The 16,865-nt window shown below is 40.4% G+C and overlaps 1 protein-coding gene across 1 annotated transcript in view; it reads right to left on the minus strand.

The window, feature by feature from the left end:
• Positions 1-2,314: 2,314 nt before the first annotated feature.
• LOC103374365 (A-kinase anchor protein 13) overlaps positions 2,315-16,865 on the minus strand; it is a 31,022-nt gene continuing 16,471 nt past the window's right edge. Inside the window, exons 15-32 of the mRNA XM_008304443.1 lie at positions 16,215-16,340; positions 15,991-16,108; positions 15,768-15,888; positions 15,080-15,210; positions 14,879-14,955; positions 14,651-14,717; positions 14,347-14,461; positions 12,839-12,921; positions 12,557-12,748; positions 12,320-12,475; positions 11,998-12,068; positions 10,372-10,416; positions 9,612-9,659; positions 9,299-9,493; positions 7,533-7,808; positions 6,121-6,240; positions 5,795-6,017; positions 2,315-5,384 (exon numbers count right to left, since the gene is read on the minus strand). Coding sequence (XP_008302665.1) covers positions 5,326-5,384; positions 5,795-6,017; positions 6,121-6,240; positions 7,533-7,808; positions 9,299-9,493; positions 9,612-9,659; positions 10,372-10,416; positions 11,998-12,068; positions 12,320-12,475; positions 12,557-12,748; positions 12,839-12,921; positions 14,347-14,461; positions 14,651-14,717; positions 14,879-14,955; positions 15,080-15,210; positions 15,768-15,888; positions 15,991-16,108; positions 16,215-16,340 — 2,223 coding nt within the window. The 3' untranslated portion in view covers positions 2,315-5,325. The remainder of the gene's footprint in view (positions 5,385-5,794; positions 6,018-6,120; positions 6,241-7,532; positions 7,809-9,298; positions 9,494-9,611; positions 9,660-10,371; positions 10,417-11,997; positions 12,069-12,319; positions 12,476-12,556; positions 12,749-12,838; positions 12,922-14,346; positions 14,462-14,650; positions 14,718-14,878; positions 14,956-15,079; positions 15,211-15,767; positions 15,889-15,990; positions 16,109-16,214; positions 16,341-16,865) is intronic.

Genomic DNA, 16,865 nt, shown 5'->3' on the forward strand with positions numbered 1-16,865 from the left:
TTTATTGTCATTATACAGTGTACAACGAGATTGGTGTTCATTGTATTCTTCAGGTAATATACCTTTAGTTGAACCAGGCATTAAAATGAACAAGAAACTGAAGAAAACAAGGATGGTCTAATCATTGTTTCCATGACTGTATATACATTTTGTGTTTGTGTGTGTGTGTGTATTGTGTGGATTTTTGTATGATTCTTCTTCTTCGGAATCAGGTTCTGGTTCGAACATGTAAGTTTTTGCTCAGAGATGTTGGTAAGCTGGTGTGCTTGCACTGCTGCCAGCAGGGGAAGGGCTGAGTGGAGAGAGAGGCAGGGAGGATGGTATTATTTTCATGTAAAAGCCTATGTGTAAATATGTAACTTTGATGAGATTAATTTTTAGGGGTTAAATCAACAACCAGAGATGGACAAACATATTATGGCACATTACTTTCATTTAAGTTACATGTTGGCTGTATGATACTGCTGCTGAGGATGCTGGCTGTGATGTAAAAATGCAGAACTGCATTCCTGACAGTAAGTAAATCTCCACAGGAACCTGCCACTGTGTGTTTGGCTTCTTTAATTAGCAGAGAAGGAATGAACGTGAGTGTGAAAGAAGAACTGTGGCGAATTAGAGATGAGCTGCAGTGGTTTCAGTTTCAGCTCTGCTCAACAGAAAGACAGAAAAAGACACCGAGCTGAATGTTTTTTTTTTTTTCTTCAGACAGCTTTGCAGAGAACAGGAGGAGTAAATCAATATGGTGCAAATCTAAACCTCTGAATTATTATTGTGGATGGATAATAGGAGAGGAATGTGAGCCTCTGGGAATCCACTGTGTGGTGGTGTGTTATCAATACCAGTGGAGGCTGAAGAGAACAGAGATATAAGGCTTTATAGCATGCAGTTATGCCTCAAAAGTTAAGTCACACCCCGTTTCTCCAGGTATTCAAGGCTGATTGAAGTATTTGCTATCACTTGTTCTGAAATTGAAATCTTTCTATAAATCAAATCTGGGTTAAAAAAAACTCAGAACTTTAAAACGAAAAGTTTGTTAAACCTGCTTTTCTGAAACAACTAAACCACACTGCAGGGATAGAATGGCAACAAAAAGCAGCCTGACAATTTGCTTCCAAGTGGCCCTAATGAGATACACATAAATACTAACTGTTTATAACTGTCACATTGTGTTTGTCAGTCCTGAATTTAAAAAAAAAACAACAAAAAACCACAATCTTTTCATTTGCATCATTTGTTATAGGGTAAAATGTAAAACAATTCAACTAATCTCAAGTTTTGCAAAGGATTTGGATTGTGCAGTAAAGCAGCCCTGCTTGGTTTTTTTTTTGTGTGTGAATTATCCATTTTAATCCCAGTGCACGTCTCCCCGATAGCACAAGTTCCACTCGTCACTATTTTGAGTGAACACCAAAGCTGCATTCTCCGTGCAGTCCAGCTCATGTCACCTGTAATTGGTTAAAAAAAAACAAAAAAACAAATTAGACAATGTATTTTTTCCCATGTGGTGAGATGGTAAAAATTAATAAATTAAAAAAAACTTAAAAAAATATTCAGGAGCGCTCCTCTAATTGGATCTTTGCTCGTGCTCTCTCCTCTTTCATCTATTCCATTTCTTTTTCAGGGTCATGTAAGCCTGGTTGTTTAGATCAGGGGTTCCCAAAGTGGGGGTCGTGACTCCTGAGGCCTCAAGGGGGGGTTGCAGAATGGTCTTGTTGTGCTCCATGCATAGTGCCCACCCATCTCATTAGTTGAGATCAACACTGAAACATAGTTATTCCCAAAATGTATATTTGCACAGCAACGATGTTTACATGTTCACTCAATGCCACATTTTATGGCTGTTACTCTGACTGAGATATTCTCCTGCTTATATGGAAATTAAAATGTATAAGTCAGTACTTTGCACATGACAACAACAATCACGGTTGTCAGGCGATTCTGTTCCTTTTTGTTGTCGTTTTTCCCGTGTTTGGATACACCTATTAGTGCGTGTATCCGTGTGCACGTTATAGTAGGTGTCACCAGTCTCAGGAACCTTTAATTTGGGAGTCACGGGCTGAAAAGTTTGGGAAACCCTGGTTTAGATTATAGTAGCGAGTAGTTAACAAATCATCCATCCATCCATCCATTATCTATACACCGCTTAATCCTCACTAGCGTCGCGGGGGGGCTGGAGCCTATCCCAGCCGACTTAGGGCGAAGGCGGGGGACACCCTGGACAGGTCACCAGTCCATCGCAGGGCTTAACAAATCATAATATGCAATAAAGGCTATATTGCAAAACAGAATTAATGAATAGTCTAAAAGAAAATCATTAAATTTACATGTTTATTCTACCCATTTAGAGTCAAATTTGACAACAATTTTTGAAAAACACTTTAGAGAAATTTAACGTACACTTTGTGCACTGACTCTAACTTGGAAATTGTTAAACTTGCAGTGGGGATCCAGCATAGAAATCCCTGTGGTTAACAGAAACATCGAGAGGGTTCCTTTAGTGAGCTCACAGTATAGAACATGTAAACATAACAAAGCAGCTGCTCACTCCTCTCTTAATGTTTTTTCTGATGTTTCTGCGGTATTGTGTGGATACATGCTGTAAAAGAACAAGTGATTCAGTGAACCAGACCACCTTCTTCCATTGCTTCATGGTGCAGTTGTGATCCTCACATGCTCATTGCACTTATTTTCAGTGGTGGACAGGTGTCAGCATGGGCACTCTGACTGATCTGTAGCCACACAGCAAACTGTAATGCACTATATGGTCTGACACCTTCCTATGGTTTTCAGAAAGTTGTAGTTGTAGGGTAGCCTTTGCTCCCCACTTGCATCAGTGAGCCTCGGGCGCCCATCACCCCGTTACTGGTTCATCTAATGTCTTTCCTTGGATCACTTTTGGAAGGTCCTACCCACTGAAGGATCACCTGCCGTTTTGGAGATATTCTTACCCAGTTGTATACCTGTCACAATTTAGCTGTTGTCAATGTCACACAAGTATTCATGCTTGCTCATTTATCCCCCTTCCAACGCATTAATTTGAACCGACTGTTCACTTTCTGCCTCATATATCCCACCAACTGACAGGTGTAACAAAATAATCAATGTTATTCACGTCACCTTTCAGTGGTTTTACTGTTATGGCTGCTGGGTGTAAATGGTAAATTCACTGTGATGTAGATTTTATCATTATTCTGAATTTCTTCTTCTTCTTCTTCTTATTGATAATTTTTTTATTTTTAAACAAATTGAGAATGCGAGTAGATGTTGTGTGACTCTCTCTTCCTAGAAAACTATGAACAATGTAGGGCTGGGCTGTATGGCTGAATTGAAATTCACAGTGTGAATTAACAGACAAAACAACAAAAACAACCCAACAACCCATAACTCAATTCGTTTTTCACGCAGATGTGTTTGGAATTATTGATTTTGAACATTGTAAAATAATACCTTGATCTGACCAATCATCTCACGCTACATGTTGCTCTGGTTAGTGTCACAATGACACGTTCTTGAAATCACAGATTTTGTGTTTACGTGATCACGTGTGTGTACACCTTTGTTGCATTCCGTTTCTTCTTTATTTTTAATATAGTCTTTCTCAAGTTTCTTTTTTCTTGATTGCTCATAAAAGGAAACACTCAAGTGTTCATTGTAGAAACAATGCAATTATTGACAGGTGATGCAATTTGGAATCATTTGACAGTTAAGTGATTTGTCACTGTGGGGTCTTCACTTCTGTAGTACATTTCTAGTCCAGATAAAACATCTATTTTCAATAATACTGAACTCTGACCAAGCCCTACTACAGTATAACTAGCAAGTACTGCAGTTCCATACCAAAGTGTTTCCATTTTAAATCAGTTACTAGTACTTTTCCTATTAAGGATCACAGAGAAAGCCATGGTGTTGGTACACTTCTATTTCATTTCAGTTAGATGGACATGCAAAAATATGAACATTTACCACCATGCAAGCATGAGTATGAAATCCTGACAGCACAAAATAAAAAATATCATCCTTTAGGACTTTGGGGATCTGTCCCCATCTAAAAACAATTCAACATGTATTAGGAATTAAGTTTGCAACAACAAATGAATATGTTCTCTTTCATGAGTATCAAATTATTGAAAAAACATTATGATTAAATTATTGGGGGGAAATAGTATGTGTATGTGCGAGTGTGTGTGTGTGTGTGCGTGTGTATAAAGTGCATGTTAACAACTTTGGATTCCTGATCCTTGTTGTGCTGCAACAACAGTTGACCTGTCATGATTGTCACACTGAACAAAAGCTACAGATGATCACTAATTCTTATGTGGAGCTCTTCCAGAGCTGTAAAAAACTGCTGTCTATACTGACAGAGTGGGAATGATCTTCAAGGCCTGACCAGCTTTAATTAGCGGACCATGAGACAAGCCAGTTTAAATAGATTCCTCCTCTCTCTGATGAATGACAATAAATTGATTGTGTCTGACAGTCTTTGGCCTTGACGTACATTGACCTTAGCACACAGTGTGAACAGTGAGAAACAGTGGGTTCAATCAGGGGTTACCTATTGTACCTATTACATGTCAAGTGGCATCTGTTAATCCCTTGTTTGACTTTGTCAGCTTGACTGATAAGTCTTGAGTTAAAGCAAATGTAGGGACACGAGTCACACATTAGATTAGGAGTTCATCAAGTTGGGACACAGATGGTGGAACTGTGAGCAGAAACTCACGAGTCACCAGCAAAATAAGCATCCAAAGTTAGCATCAGCAATTCCTGAAAGAAATGGCACTTAGTGGTTCATGCTAAAGCTAAGTTTCGCAACAGTCTGAAGTCTTGAACAGATCTGACTTTAAGCACCGCATGACATGAACTAGCACATGTCTGTGATTTACAGCTGGAAGAAAGTCTTCTGTTCTTGTTTGATCCTCCGAGGCTTTCCATCACATCTTTCAGTGATGGAGGGTTGTTAGGGGATATTCTTGGCACACGTCTTGAATTAAAATCCTAATCACTGAATATGTCAGCTCAAAATGTTACCCAATGTCTCTGGAGGAGGTGGTCCCCTTTTGTTTACTCGGGACACCTTCAGATAAGTCTGTACGTTGTTTTAAAGAGCAGTCTGTGACCCTGAGCTGGTTTCTCATCCGTGATGATGCACTCTGTCTGATAGGCAGGCTGGGACAGTGTCCAGGGGCCAGACTGTCAGCAGTGGCTAATGCAATAATTTTCCATCCAAACAGAGACTTGGGAGACAATTGGAGTAGTTTTTGCTGCACTGGCCATTGTCTGGTTCCTCAGGAAGCTTTGAAGTTCACTTGTGCATCATTCAGATTCTCAGCAGTAGAAGATGTCTCCCTCATTCTGAGGATCCAACATCACAGCAACTTTGTTCTCTAAAGAGACAGAGAAAGCATACATTTAGCCAACACATCGCTACAAGAACTTACACTTAGACTTCATAACTTACACTGTCAATAATAAACAAACAAGATATAATCCACATTAGTGAACTTTATAGGTACGCATAGGTGGATTTCTTCACCTCTGGGCATGACCAGACGAGCTGTTTTCCGTTTGAAGTCTTAATGCTACATTAAGTTAACAACAGCCTGACTGCAGCATTATATTTAACACACACAGACATGAAAGTAGTGTCCAAATAAACATCTGACTCTCAGCTGAAAGGTGATTAAGTGTAATTTCCCACAGTACCTCTTATTTAGGATTAGTGGGTGTTACAGGTATTCTTTCCCCTATTTACTGATACAAGTGTGAACTTCAGGACAGAATGTGTTGATTTTACCTATCTCTGTCTGATCGCCTCCTTTCCCTTTCTTCTTCTTCTTGTCTTTCTTCTCTTTAGGTTTAGCCAGTTGGAGCAGTTTTGTGGGGAGCTGGGATTCCCTCTCTGCTCCTTGAGGCTTAGAGGTGGAGGCAGAGGAGAAAGGGTTGAAGTTTTTGCCCATCCGCTTGGATCCAATGCGGAGGAAAGGTTCCTTAGTCGGGGCAGAAGATGAGAGCTCCACCTACAGAACATCCATAAACTCAGATTTGTTGTAGGATTCCTATAGCAGCCTACTAAAATGCAACGAACACATCTGCTTTTTAAAGAATGACTTCACTTTTTACCTCTTTTGGTGGTTCTGCTACTTCTTTTGAACCCAGATCCAGAGACCCTGAGCTGTGGAACCGTAGGGAGTCTTCTAAATTGGTGAGGGAAGTTGACTGGTACCTTTGAAGCTGCTCTGACTGGAAAGATTATTAAATAATGCAAAGAGACATAAGATACATTAAAGGATCATTCTGTTTAATTCCATCTTAACATATTGTACATTAATGTGGCTGCTATGAGTCTATGGGTCATGCTAACTTTGCATTCTCTCCCTGTGAGATTTGGAAAAATGCTGAGTTGCACAAAACAGATTGCACACAACATGTATCAGAGCAAAAATTCCAAGTTCCATGTTTTTTTCTTCCTAACTGGATCTGATCAATCTATTTTTACTGCAGGCTTTTAGGGTTGCTGTAAACTAAAACAAAATTACATTTTCTACATATTTCTCTTTGGTGACATTAATTTACGTTGCTATGCAGATGACACCCGGTTGTATCTCTCAGTGAAGCCAGAAGAAACAAATCAGTCAAACTTCAGGACATAAAGATTTGCATTTCTGGAGAACTTCAGAATTTGCACTGTTTTTGGGCTCTGTTGATAAACAGCATGTACTGTTTAAAGCACATGCTAAGTCTTGCTGCAACCACTTCAGTTATAACTGTGTTACAGGTGAATTCTAAAGGTGGGATGAAAATTCCCCTCTTACAACCTCTCCTGACAACAAGGATTTGTTCTCCTGGAGCATGAGCACTGGACATGCCTGCAGTATAGACAGTAGGGTCTCAAATTTTTGGCTGCATGCATGGAAGTTCATATACACCCTTGTGTTGGATGACTAAGTTTATGTCACACTACCCTTGCAGACATGAGGACGTGACAAGCATGAATTGGCCTTCAGACTGGGTCTGTGCTAACCACACTGGCTAAAAAACATTTTAAATACATTCATATAACTAAGCGTTTGTTTCATGACATACAGAGATGGGCAGTGGTCCAGGAAGTACTCAGATACTTACGTAAAAGTACTTAAAGTATGTTACTACCACACTATAAAAGTCTTGCACTAACACCTTTTTACTGAAAGTAAAAGTATGTCAGTATAATCAGGAAAATGTACCATAGTAGTAGAAGTAAAAGTACTCAGAAAAATGTCTATTGTGAGTGGAGGAATTATTAGGCTGAATCAGAATCAGAATTGCTAAACCATACCCAACCCTACTGTGTCAACACCAGTATGATGTGTGTAAACTCTTGACTCCTCTTATTGTTGCACAGCTTCAACTTTTTGAACTACATAGTCCACGTAGAGTCAACGCAACCTGTGTGGGTGTACCAGGGTAGAAAAGTCAAACCTGTACTTGTGTTCTTAAAGTTTCATTTACCTGCCTGTATCATAAGTGGACTGTCTATGGGGAAAATCTCTGACCTGGTCTTTGGCATATAGCCTCTCTGTGTCTCTTCTTAGCGCCTCCTCTTCTCTCTCCAGCCTCCTCTGTGCCTCTCTCAGCCTCTCCAGTTCTCTTTGGTACTCGTCTTTCTTTCTCTGTAATGTCTCCGTTTCCGCCGTTAGTTGCATACGCCTTCTCCTGGTCTCATCCTCCTCCACTCTTAGCCTCTCCTCCCGTTCTGCCAGACCTTTCTCTTTTAACTCCCACTTCTTCTCTCTCTTTCTCTTCTCTTCCTGGTGTGCAGCCTGTTGTTTCTGAAACAAACCACAAAGGGGTGTAAATATTATACTATTTTTTTCCCAATTGCTAAAACACAGTTCTTGAAACTTCCACCCATTTTTTCAAAACTTTAAATTATCACCTCAAAACCAAACAATGATCAGATCATGCACACAGCAAGTCAAAATATATTCACCACAGAGCATTCGCTAGACCAGGGGTGGGCAATCCTGGTCCTCGAGGGCCACAATGTTTTAGATGTTTCCCTCTTCCAACATACCTGATTCAAATGATCAGGATCATTGGCTTCTGCAGAGCTTGATGATGAGCTGATCATTTGAATCAGGTGTGTTGAAAGAGAGAAACATCTAAAACATGCAGGACTATGGCCCTCGAGGACCAGGATTGCCCACCCCTGCACCAGACACTACATAAAATTATTTGGCACACAACCTCCAGGGCGTGTAGTTAACAGAAAATGTTTCTTGTAAACGTATTTAGCAAAAACTGTTGTAGTTAAAGTGATATCTACATTCAGCACTTTCATAACAAAAAAATAAAAACAAAAATAAATGAAAAGCACATTACTGCACAATCAAAGTCACTGAGATTCATTCTCCAACATCATGTCTGTGTGCCAGGTCCAGCCAGAGGACTTCATCCACGTCACAGGCAATACTTCCCCTTGCCAGACAATGGGGGAAGAACCCAGCCTTGACAGGACTCCACAGCTATATCATCACAGGACTGTTCAATTGTTTCCAGTAAAGTTTCCCTGGTGTAAGGCTGTGTATGACTGACAGCCAGGGAAAGTTTTATTTTTGAACAGTACTGTTCAAAGGTTTCATACAATCAAGCCTTCCACTGCCACACAGAGAAAAACTCCTCTCATGCACATGACTTCTGTCCTGTCCAACTGGTCTGATCACGTCATTAGAAACATTTTTGTTCAATTTTGAGTTGTTGTGTGTAAAAGATAACAGTTGTGTTGGAGTTGTGTTTTGTGATTGAAAGTGTGTTTAAAGTTTAGCAAAAAAAGAGCAGATGAGTTTTGCAAATGGAGTCTAAGTACCTGAACAGTGTTTGAGGTTTGGCAAAAAGAACATTTGATTCCAAAAATGAGTTAAGCCCACCGAGAATTTGGTTCACAGAATGAGGTTTAGTGTTTTAGCAATTGAGAAAAACTGTAACTGGAAGACAGTAATATAGATTTAGGTGTAGACAGTACCAGAGTAAAACTTGGAATGCATGATTCTGTTGACATCATCATCTACATTAACCGATAAAGGCAGATAATACATGTCAGGCTAAATTGTGTATTTATCACCTAGTCAAATTTGGTTGGAAAATATTGGCATGTGGACATTGACAAGAATCCAATATCATGCATTCCTAATGTAAACACATGTGAAGTGCACAGAATCCTATAGATTCATATGAAACAGAGAGAGTGTCAGTCCACTGCAGTCAGGATTGATTATGTGAAAGCAGACAGAGTGCAGAGAAGGCAGCAGTAAAAGCAAACCTGTAGGCTCGCCATCTCCTGTCTTTGTCTCTCCAGACTCCTGTGCTTCTCTTGCTCAATAAGAGAGGAAGGGCGGGAGGAAGATGAGGACGACAGTGAGGAAGACGACGAGTGTCTGGAGGAGTTGGTGGCAAACCGGTCGTTCAGGGCCTGCCGCTGGTCCTCGATGAATGAGTCCTGCTGGACGACCACTGCCTAGAGGTCGGAAAAGATAGTTCGGAAATGAATTATAATGAAGCACAAAAAAACAAACAAAAAAAAATACAACCTGACTATACTGACTGTAGATAACATGTAGGTGTGCCTCTGGTACCTGCAGTGAAATCAGCAGGTCATGAAGATGTGTCACACTGTGCAGGACCTGCTGGAGAAACACGACATTTATATAATGTTAGGTAAAGATGGCTTTAATTTTAGATGAACAGGTTTAGCTTCAACTTAAACATGGTAACATGACTCCCATTTGCTCAAAATGATGATGCTGGCCATCGGTTTTCATCTGTGCTGTTCTATTGTTATGAACAAACCAAATTTCAACAGGGGTGAGACAATCAATAATTTGGAGCAGAAATCAGACAACACAAACCAAAGCTAAAACACACACAAAACAGTTGCTGCACAGTCATTTAAGTTTCAGTGAAACAATTTATTTATATGACCCAATGCAAATGCGTTATCTCTGGTGAATTTAGTAAAATAAAGTGATTTTGATGAAGTATTATTATTTTAAGTTTGGATTTGTATAATTTTACCAATGGAACGTCATGTCACACATGATTGGTTTAAGGACTGTGGAAAAGTTGAAAATTTAGCTTTAGCATGTTGCAAACTTGTTTCTGGCTATAATTAATGGTCTAAATTTGGTGAGCTTTTAAAGACAACATGGTTCAGAGGTTTTAAAAAATACCTTACCTGAACTATCATCTGCTTTGCCTACAGTAAGTGTTGCCATATTTATTATGTAGACCTATGGTTGAATACCAGTGTAGATTTGATCACAGGATGGCAAAAAAACCCAAGAAGTGTTTCTGATTGTAGCTGCAGTGTTGTAAACACCAAACCCACACACTTACTTCATTGTTTCTCTTTAGCAGCATCTGCAGACTGGCTGTTGCTCCCTGAGGCACACATAAACGTAATGTTAACATTTTCAGCACATTTAACATCCACACAATTATACCAATACACTATGGTAACTGCATGGTTCTAGAAGTGAGAGGCTCAGAAACGCCTGACCCAAATTTGTGTTTGTTCAAGCACCAAATATATCAATCTATCTATTGTTGTAAACAGACTGACGACATAGTGTGTTCATGAAGGATTTTGTTGGATGTTAAGTCCTAAAAGGAGGTACAGTACTGTTTAAAGGTTCATACAATCAAGGCACAGGGAAGATGTTTTCAAAAGATGTAATGAATGATCTTAAATTCATTAGTGAAGTTGATACAAAGTGCCATGAAATAAACAAGAACATCAAATCAACATTTGGTATGAGCACGATTTGCCTTAAAATGGAATCATCTCTCCTTCGTACACCTACACCAATTTTCAGGGTAGGTGGCAAATAAGCTGCTCAGCACCTTACACAACTTTTTGCAGTTTTTCCTGTGAATTTAGACTGTCGCTATAACTGTCAAGTGAATTTTAAGTGAATTTTGAAATTTCATCTGTTTCTCTTAACTGCTTTAATCTGAGTAGACTAGACCAAAGGTTAACTAATGCTTTGTTTATCTGGTCCAAGAGTTGATTTTAAAGTTGTACGATAGTTCGTCATGCATGTCACGTTCACATGTATACGTAACCAGCTACTGCCATGAGACAAGATGTTGCATCACACCTTGCTGGCAACCTAAGGACCTGCGTTCCACATGTTTTTGTGACAACTGGTAGGTGCACAATACTCATTTCTTTATGGGCCACAAACTGGAGCAGAGAACAAACACTCTGCATCAGCCAGAAGCTGAGATGACTCAACCCTAATGCTGAGGATCATCACTTGTAATGAGAGGTGGGTCTGTGGCTACCACCGAGAGAAGAAACAGCAGTTTTCACAGTGGAAGAATTGCAGCTTTCAAAACCAGACATGGCACATCAGGTCAGGAGCATCAGGAGCATTCTCATTGTTACCTTCAACACTAATGTGGTGGTGCACCAATAAATAATCCTCCAGGGTCAGACTGTCAAGGCAGAGTCCTACGGTAATGTCCTGAGGTGTCTGAGAAAAACCATTTGGTATGAAACTACATGAACTGTGGTGCAATGGCATGTGGGTGCACTAATGAGCTCGCATGCCAGATGATGATTGCATGGGACAATTTTTTGCCCACAACAACAAAACTGTTGCTCTCCACCCGCCCTGCTCACCAGCCACTTTTCTTTTCTTCCCCAAAATTACATTTTTGTGGAGAAGTTGCTATTTTAACACAGATTGAGTACTCATTTCAGGTGGTGCTTTACATGTATATATAACAGGACTTCTAGGGAGCACAAGTGCTAGGAGAGGTGTATCACTGCACAAGGAGACTACTTCAATGGGGATAATGGAGGTGCAGTTTTTGATTTTTACTGACGCAGTCTTGTAATTTTTTCATTCCCCCTTGTGCACTGGGACTGACATTAATGTATCAAAAGAGATTTAGGAACCAAATGCCTTCATAGTTAGTGCATTTGGCAAATATGTATTGCATGGAAACAGACACCTTTTTCAGCACGCTGTCTGACTCAGTCCTGCGGAGGTCCAGTGAATCATCTCCCTCTTCCTTCTCTCCATCTGACAGGGAAGATTATAGAGGTGAGTCAGGTTTGCCACAGCAGGTTGGGATAAAGCTGCTTTTATGTATTTGAAATAAAACAGTTTTTCAAAGGAAACTGAACAACAGTGATGACTTAGAAATGACTGCATTACACCTGCTCTCAGGTGGAGCAGCAAAAGACAAAGACATTTCCATAAGTACAGACCAAAAGACGCTTGTGTTTATTAACCTACATGTGTGATTTTAGACATGAGTGCACGTGTCTTACTTTTGCTGCTGTTCATCTGATGACTATCAAAGCCTCCGAATGTTTCAGCTCGCCTGGGCAGACAGACTGGTCCCATACTGCCCCCTGTCCCACCAACTGGAACTTTGCAGTCTGCTCCACCAACACCACAGCTCACTAAAGCATGCAGGGTCTCCACTGATAGAGATGGACAGTAATGAACAAATATCATCTCTAGCAAACACACACAATACAATATGACCTGAGAACCTTGCTAACCTTCTCTCAGGACATCATTTATGATTGGCTCCCCCTTTGTGACATCATCAGGTGTGACCATGAATAGCATCCGCTCCCTGACTGTTCGGTTTGTATCCTCAGGGACAGGATTGCAGTCACCCAACTCTCTGAAGATGTGGACCTTCTCCTCCAACAAAGAGATGATCTGCTCATCTTTTCTCCTTAGAAGTGCTGGAAAACAAGACCAATGAATGCATGAGCAATTTTAATACAAGGACATTAACTGTCCAATACAACAGAACACAATTCGTGGCTCTTCACCTCGAATCTCCTTTGCTCTGTTCTCCTGCTGCCGTCTGTCTTCTTCTGTCTCGCTGGGGAGTCCCTCATCCTCGTCTTTCTCCCTGTGAGCAGACAAATACAATCTGAGTGTGATGTTCACATCATGCAGGTCAGATTTTACATTCAAACAAATGCAAGAAATCTGCAGGAAAAAAAAAAACTTCGATTCAACGACATCAAAAGGACTTTTTAATTGCTTTAGTGCATCATGTCAGATATGTGCGTACACACACACACACACCTGTTAGAAAATACCTAATTTTAACAGAATAATGAATCAAGCTACTACTTTTCTTTCTCTTCGTCTTTTAACTCATCTGTAAAACATCATCCAACTCAACAATGAACAATATTTAATTCATATAAATAATCAGACCTAATAAATATATACGGAAAACACTCTGGGAAAATGTATAATCCTGCTTGCTCAGACAATCCTGAACAGGGCATGTCTTTGTGTGTCTCAGATTAAAAACAGGAAATACAGTGTACACTGATATCTGTAGTATAGAAATGGTTGTGGTCATGCTCTCACTGAGATGAACATAAATATAAAAATGGAGCAGTTCTAGATCAGGCATTGCAATGACACGACTATTGGCACTTGTGGAACTTCTCTGGGCATTGTATCAGGACATATAGTAAATGTAAGATCCCGAGTTCAAGACCTTACAGTGAGAGAGAAACCCAAGTAGTGACTTATACAGGTTTACTGGTTTCCGTGATGGTGGCAGTTGTGAGAAGCACTGTGTTAATGTAGGCAGAAGTGTCTCTTCTGATAGCACACTGGGAGGTTGACTGTGTTTAGTCTGGCCACAGTTTTCATCCTCAGCTCAGTGGACACAGCTGTCTTGACTGGTGGTGGCGTAGCATCTAGTTCCTTAACACAGCTGTACTGTATTGGGGTCAACTCAGTGTGTCTGCTCAGTAGTGTTTTCGTTCTGTTGGAACCTCTCCTGCTGTTGAAGAAGCGTCCTTCTACTGATGTTACAGCACTGAACTATCAGCTGCTTCATAGGCAGCATGGGGGTCTTCTGCTATCATTCTGCTTTTCCTTCTGCATGTATCATTGCTGTTATAGTAGCGGGGGTGTAATTAAATACATACATGTGCTGTTCCACTCATAGAAAACAGCGAATGTAGGTGCGCTCCACATTTCATGAGAAGACCACATTTTTAGGTGTAAATACCACAGTCCACAGAAGTTATAAATGTCTGCTTTCCACCACTGTGGTTAACATAGTAGCTTCCTGTGCCGGCTACAGTGACACCAAAACAGCTTAATAATCATCATGCACTTGCATGAATGCGATCAGTTGAAATTTTAACTTGTGCATACAAGAAATTGTCGCAATTGTCAGGAGCCCTGCCTATGCTGGGAGAATAAGACAATGGCATATGTTGACATGTCAACGTTATGAATGCTCTCCTTCAGAATAAGAATGAGAACATAATGTGTGTGTGTGTGTGTGTGTGTGTGACCTCACATGCTGTGCATAGCGTCCTGTATAATAGCCTTCCATGTGTTGCGCTCCTCCTTGCTGCTGGCTAAGACCTCCACCATTTCTGGTCTCTCCGTGCCAGCTGTGATCAGAAACAGACCTGCAGGAAACACCATCCGAATCATTTCATTACGAAAAACACCATATGGACGTTAACAAGGTCAAAAACTTGATTTTCACTGGAGGGGGTCCTTTAAAGTTTCCCAGATGGCTGTGATGCTGTGTACGGAAAGATAATGAAATCAACAAAACAAATGCAGCAAAGTGAAAAAAGAAAAAAAAGTCTGACCTCTCTCTTCATTTGCCACTTCTCTGACAATCAGATTCTGTAAAGAGATGACCGTGGAGCGCTGGTCCTGAGGACAAAGGGTCCAAATCAAGTTGAATTTTCGTGAAAATTAATGTGGACAGGCTGAGTGGACACCAGTTAGCCAGGACGTAAAAACCACCTGCCTAATATTGTGTCTACTCGCTCAAACATTAAAACACCTCTGACATCCTTAAGCGCACGGCTTACCAGTGAAGCAAAGACATATTTCTGGTCTTTTTCCTGAAGGAAGACCAATACATCAGACAGGAGCAGGGCATTGACTTCTGCAACACAAACAAACAAAAAAACACTGCAAAATCCTGTCTGCTGTCTGAATGGATTGTGATACATCATTTACACAATTTAGAAAAAAAAAAATCTTGTAGAACAGAACTAAACATCACGAACCTTTGAGTCGTCCAACAGAGTTTTTTAGCTGCAGTGATCCGTCATGCAACAGCTTCCTCCCTCTGATCAAGTCCTCTTTAGCAAACATCTGTCCGCTCTTCATCCTCATGATTGATTTACTATCAGTGCGACTGGAGATCATAGAAAACACATGAACAGGTTGACACTGAGCACTGGCCTACTTATGCCTGCCCTTCCCTCTGGAAGCCCTTGTTCTTTATATACAAATACATTTCAAGAAGGATGTAAATGGAACACAGGGGCAAAAACTAGGAAGGCATGTGATGGGCATAAAGGTTGACGCTACTTACATCTGTTACTGCTCTATAAGGAGACTCTGTTTTTTTTTCATTCATTTATTATCATTTTTTTTGTGCAGGTATTTCAGATAACATTGATTGCCTAAATTGACTATAATAGACAATCTGTTATCTGTAAAATCTGCAGCAGTGGACTGGAGGGAAAAAAAAGGACACTCAAAGAAGTAGACTAAAGTAAGTCTCCCTCAACAGAAAGCAGCATTTTAGTCAGTTCTTTACATTTTACATAACCTCACAGCCTCAACTGCCCTCATGGTCTAATTCATCCACCTGATCAAGGAGCTGATATACTTTACCAGCAGTAAAGTTATTGACTTTGGGCCTAAAACAGTTTACAGACAGTATGATACGTGGTCAGCCTGGAGTACCTGTAGACCTCCCTCAGTCTCCGTTTCTTCTCCTGCTCATTGACTTTACTGTCCACGGCCATGATGAGCTCCTTTACACAGCGCAGTGCTTCAGAAACACAGCTGTGGTCTTCATCGGAGTCTGTCAGACCACAGAGTTGGAACATTATTTCCGGTATCACAGATTCAATGCCGATGTTTCACATACATTACGGCACAGTTTTCACATGGATTCTATCTTTACCTTTCGTGTGCTGAAGTATCCTCTGGATCAGAACAGGATATTTAGTGATCCTCTGGGTAACCAACAAAATACACTCCGGTATACTGAGCCTGCGCACGATGCTGCTGCTCATTATCCTCTGCACACACACAAAGACACCAAGGCCATGAAGAAGAGCCAATGTAAGTGTGATCTTCTACTATTTGGTGCGTACAAAGATGAGTTGGTGTGAGACGAGTGCTGACCTTGATGAAAGCCTGGAAGCGTTTATCTTTGGCATGCAGGTCTTTATAGTGATTGACGGCCTCATTGTGGCGACTGCAAAACTTTCCATAAACTTTCTTCATACGGTCAGACTTGCACCCTGAAAACTGAATTATTTATTAACAACATTTTATTAAAAGGAAGGTAAAAAAAATACAGATAATGTTAGAACCAATTTAATTATTAAATTCAAATTCAGAGCAGACATCAATAAAATTAATTGTGAATATTGTTATCCTCACACAATCTTTCCTTAGACACCATTTCTCTTCCAACTCATGAAGAACTGAAATAAACTGACTACCAAGTCATCTACTAACCACATTCATGCTCCCTGGAATTTCTGCCAGTGCCAGGTTAAAATGTCAAATTGTATTAAAGATATCTTTCTTAACTCTGAAGAGAACCCTTAAGGCCAATTCATGTTTTCTGTGGCCGTGTGATGTCAATTTCATCATACATCTAAGTCCTGGAGGGTCTGCGTGGACCCCTCGGCAGATGTGATTTGTGATTGCAAGACTGTGCATGTGCAAGGAAAACAAATGGTACGAAAAAACAATGCTTGTTGTGAGGACAGATCTTGTAAGGAGGCTCTCTATCATCCTGACTTTACAAGGCATTAAAAGAGTTCA

This window comes from Stegastes partitus, unplaced genomic scaffold, assembly GCF_000690725.1.
Source record: "Stegastes partitus isolate 25-593 unplaced genomic scaffold, Stegastes_partitus-1.0.2 Scaffold2222, whole genome shotgun sequence".
Classification (NCBI taxonomy): domain Eukaryota; kingdom Metazoa; phylum Chordata; class Actinopteri; family Pomacentridae; genus Stegastes; species Stegastes partitus.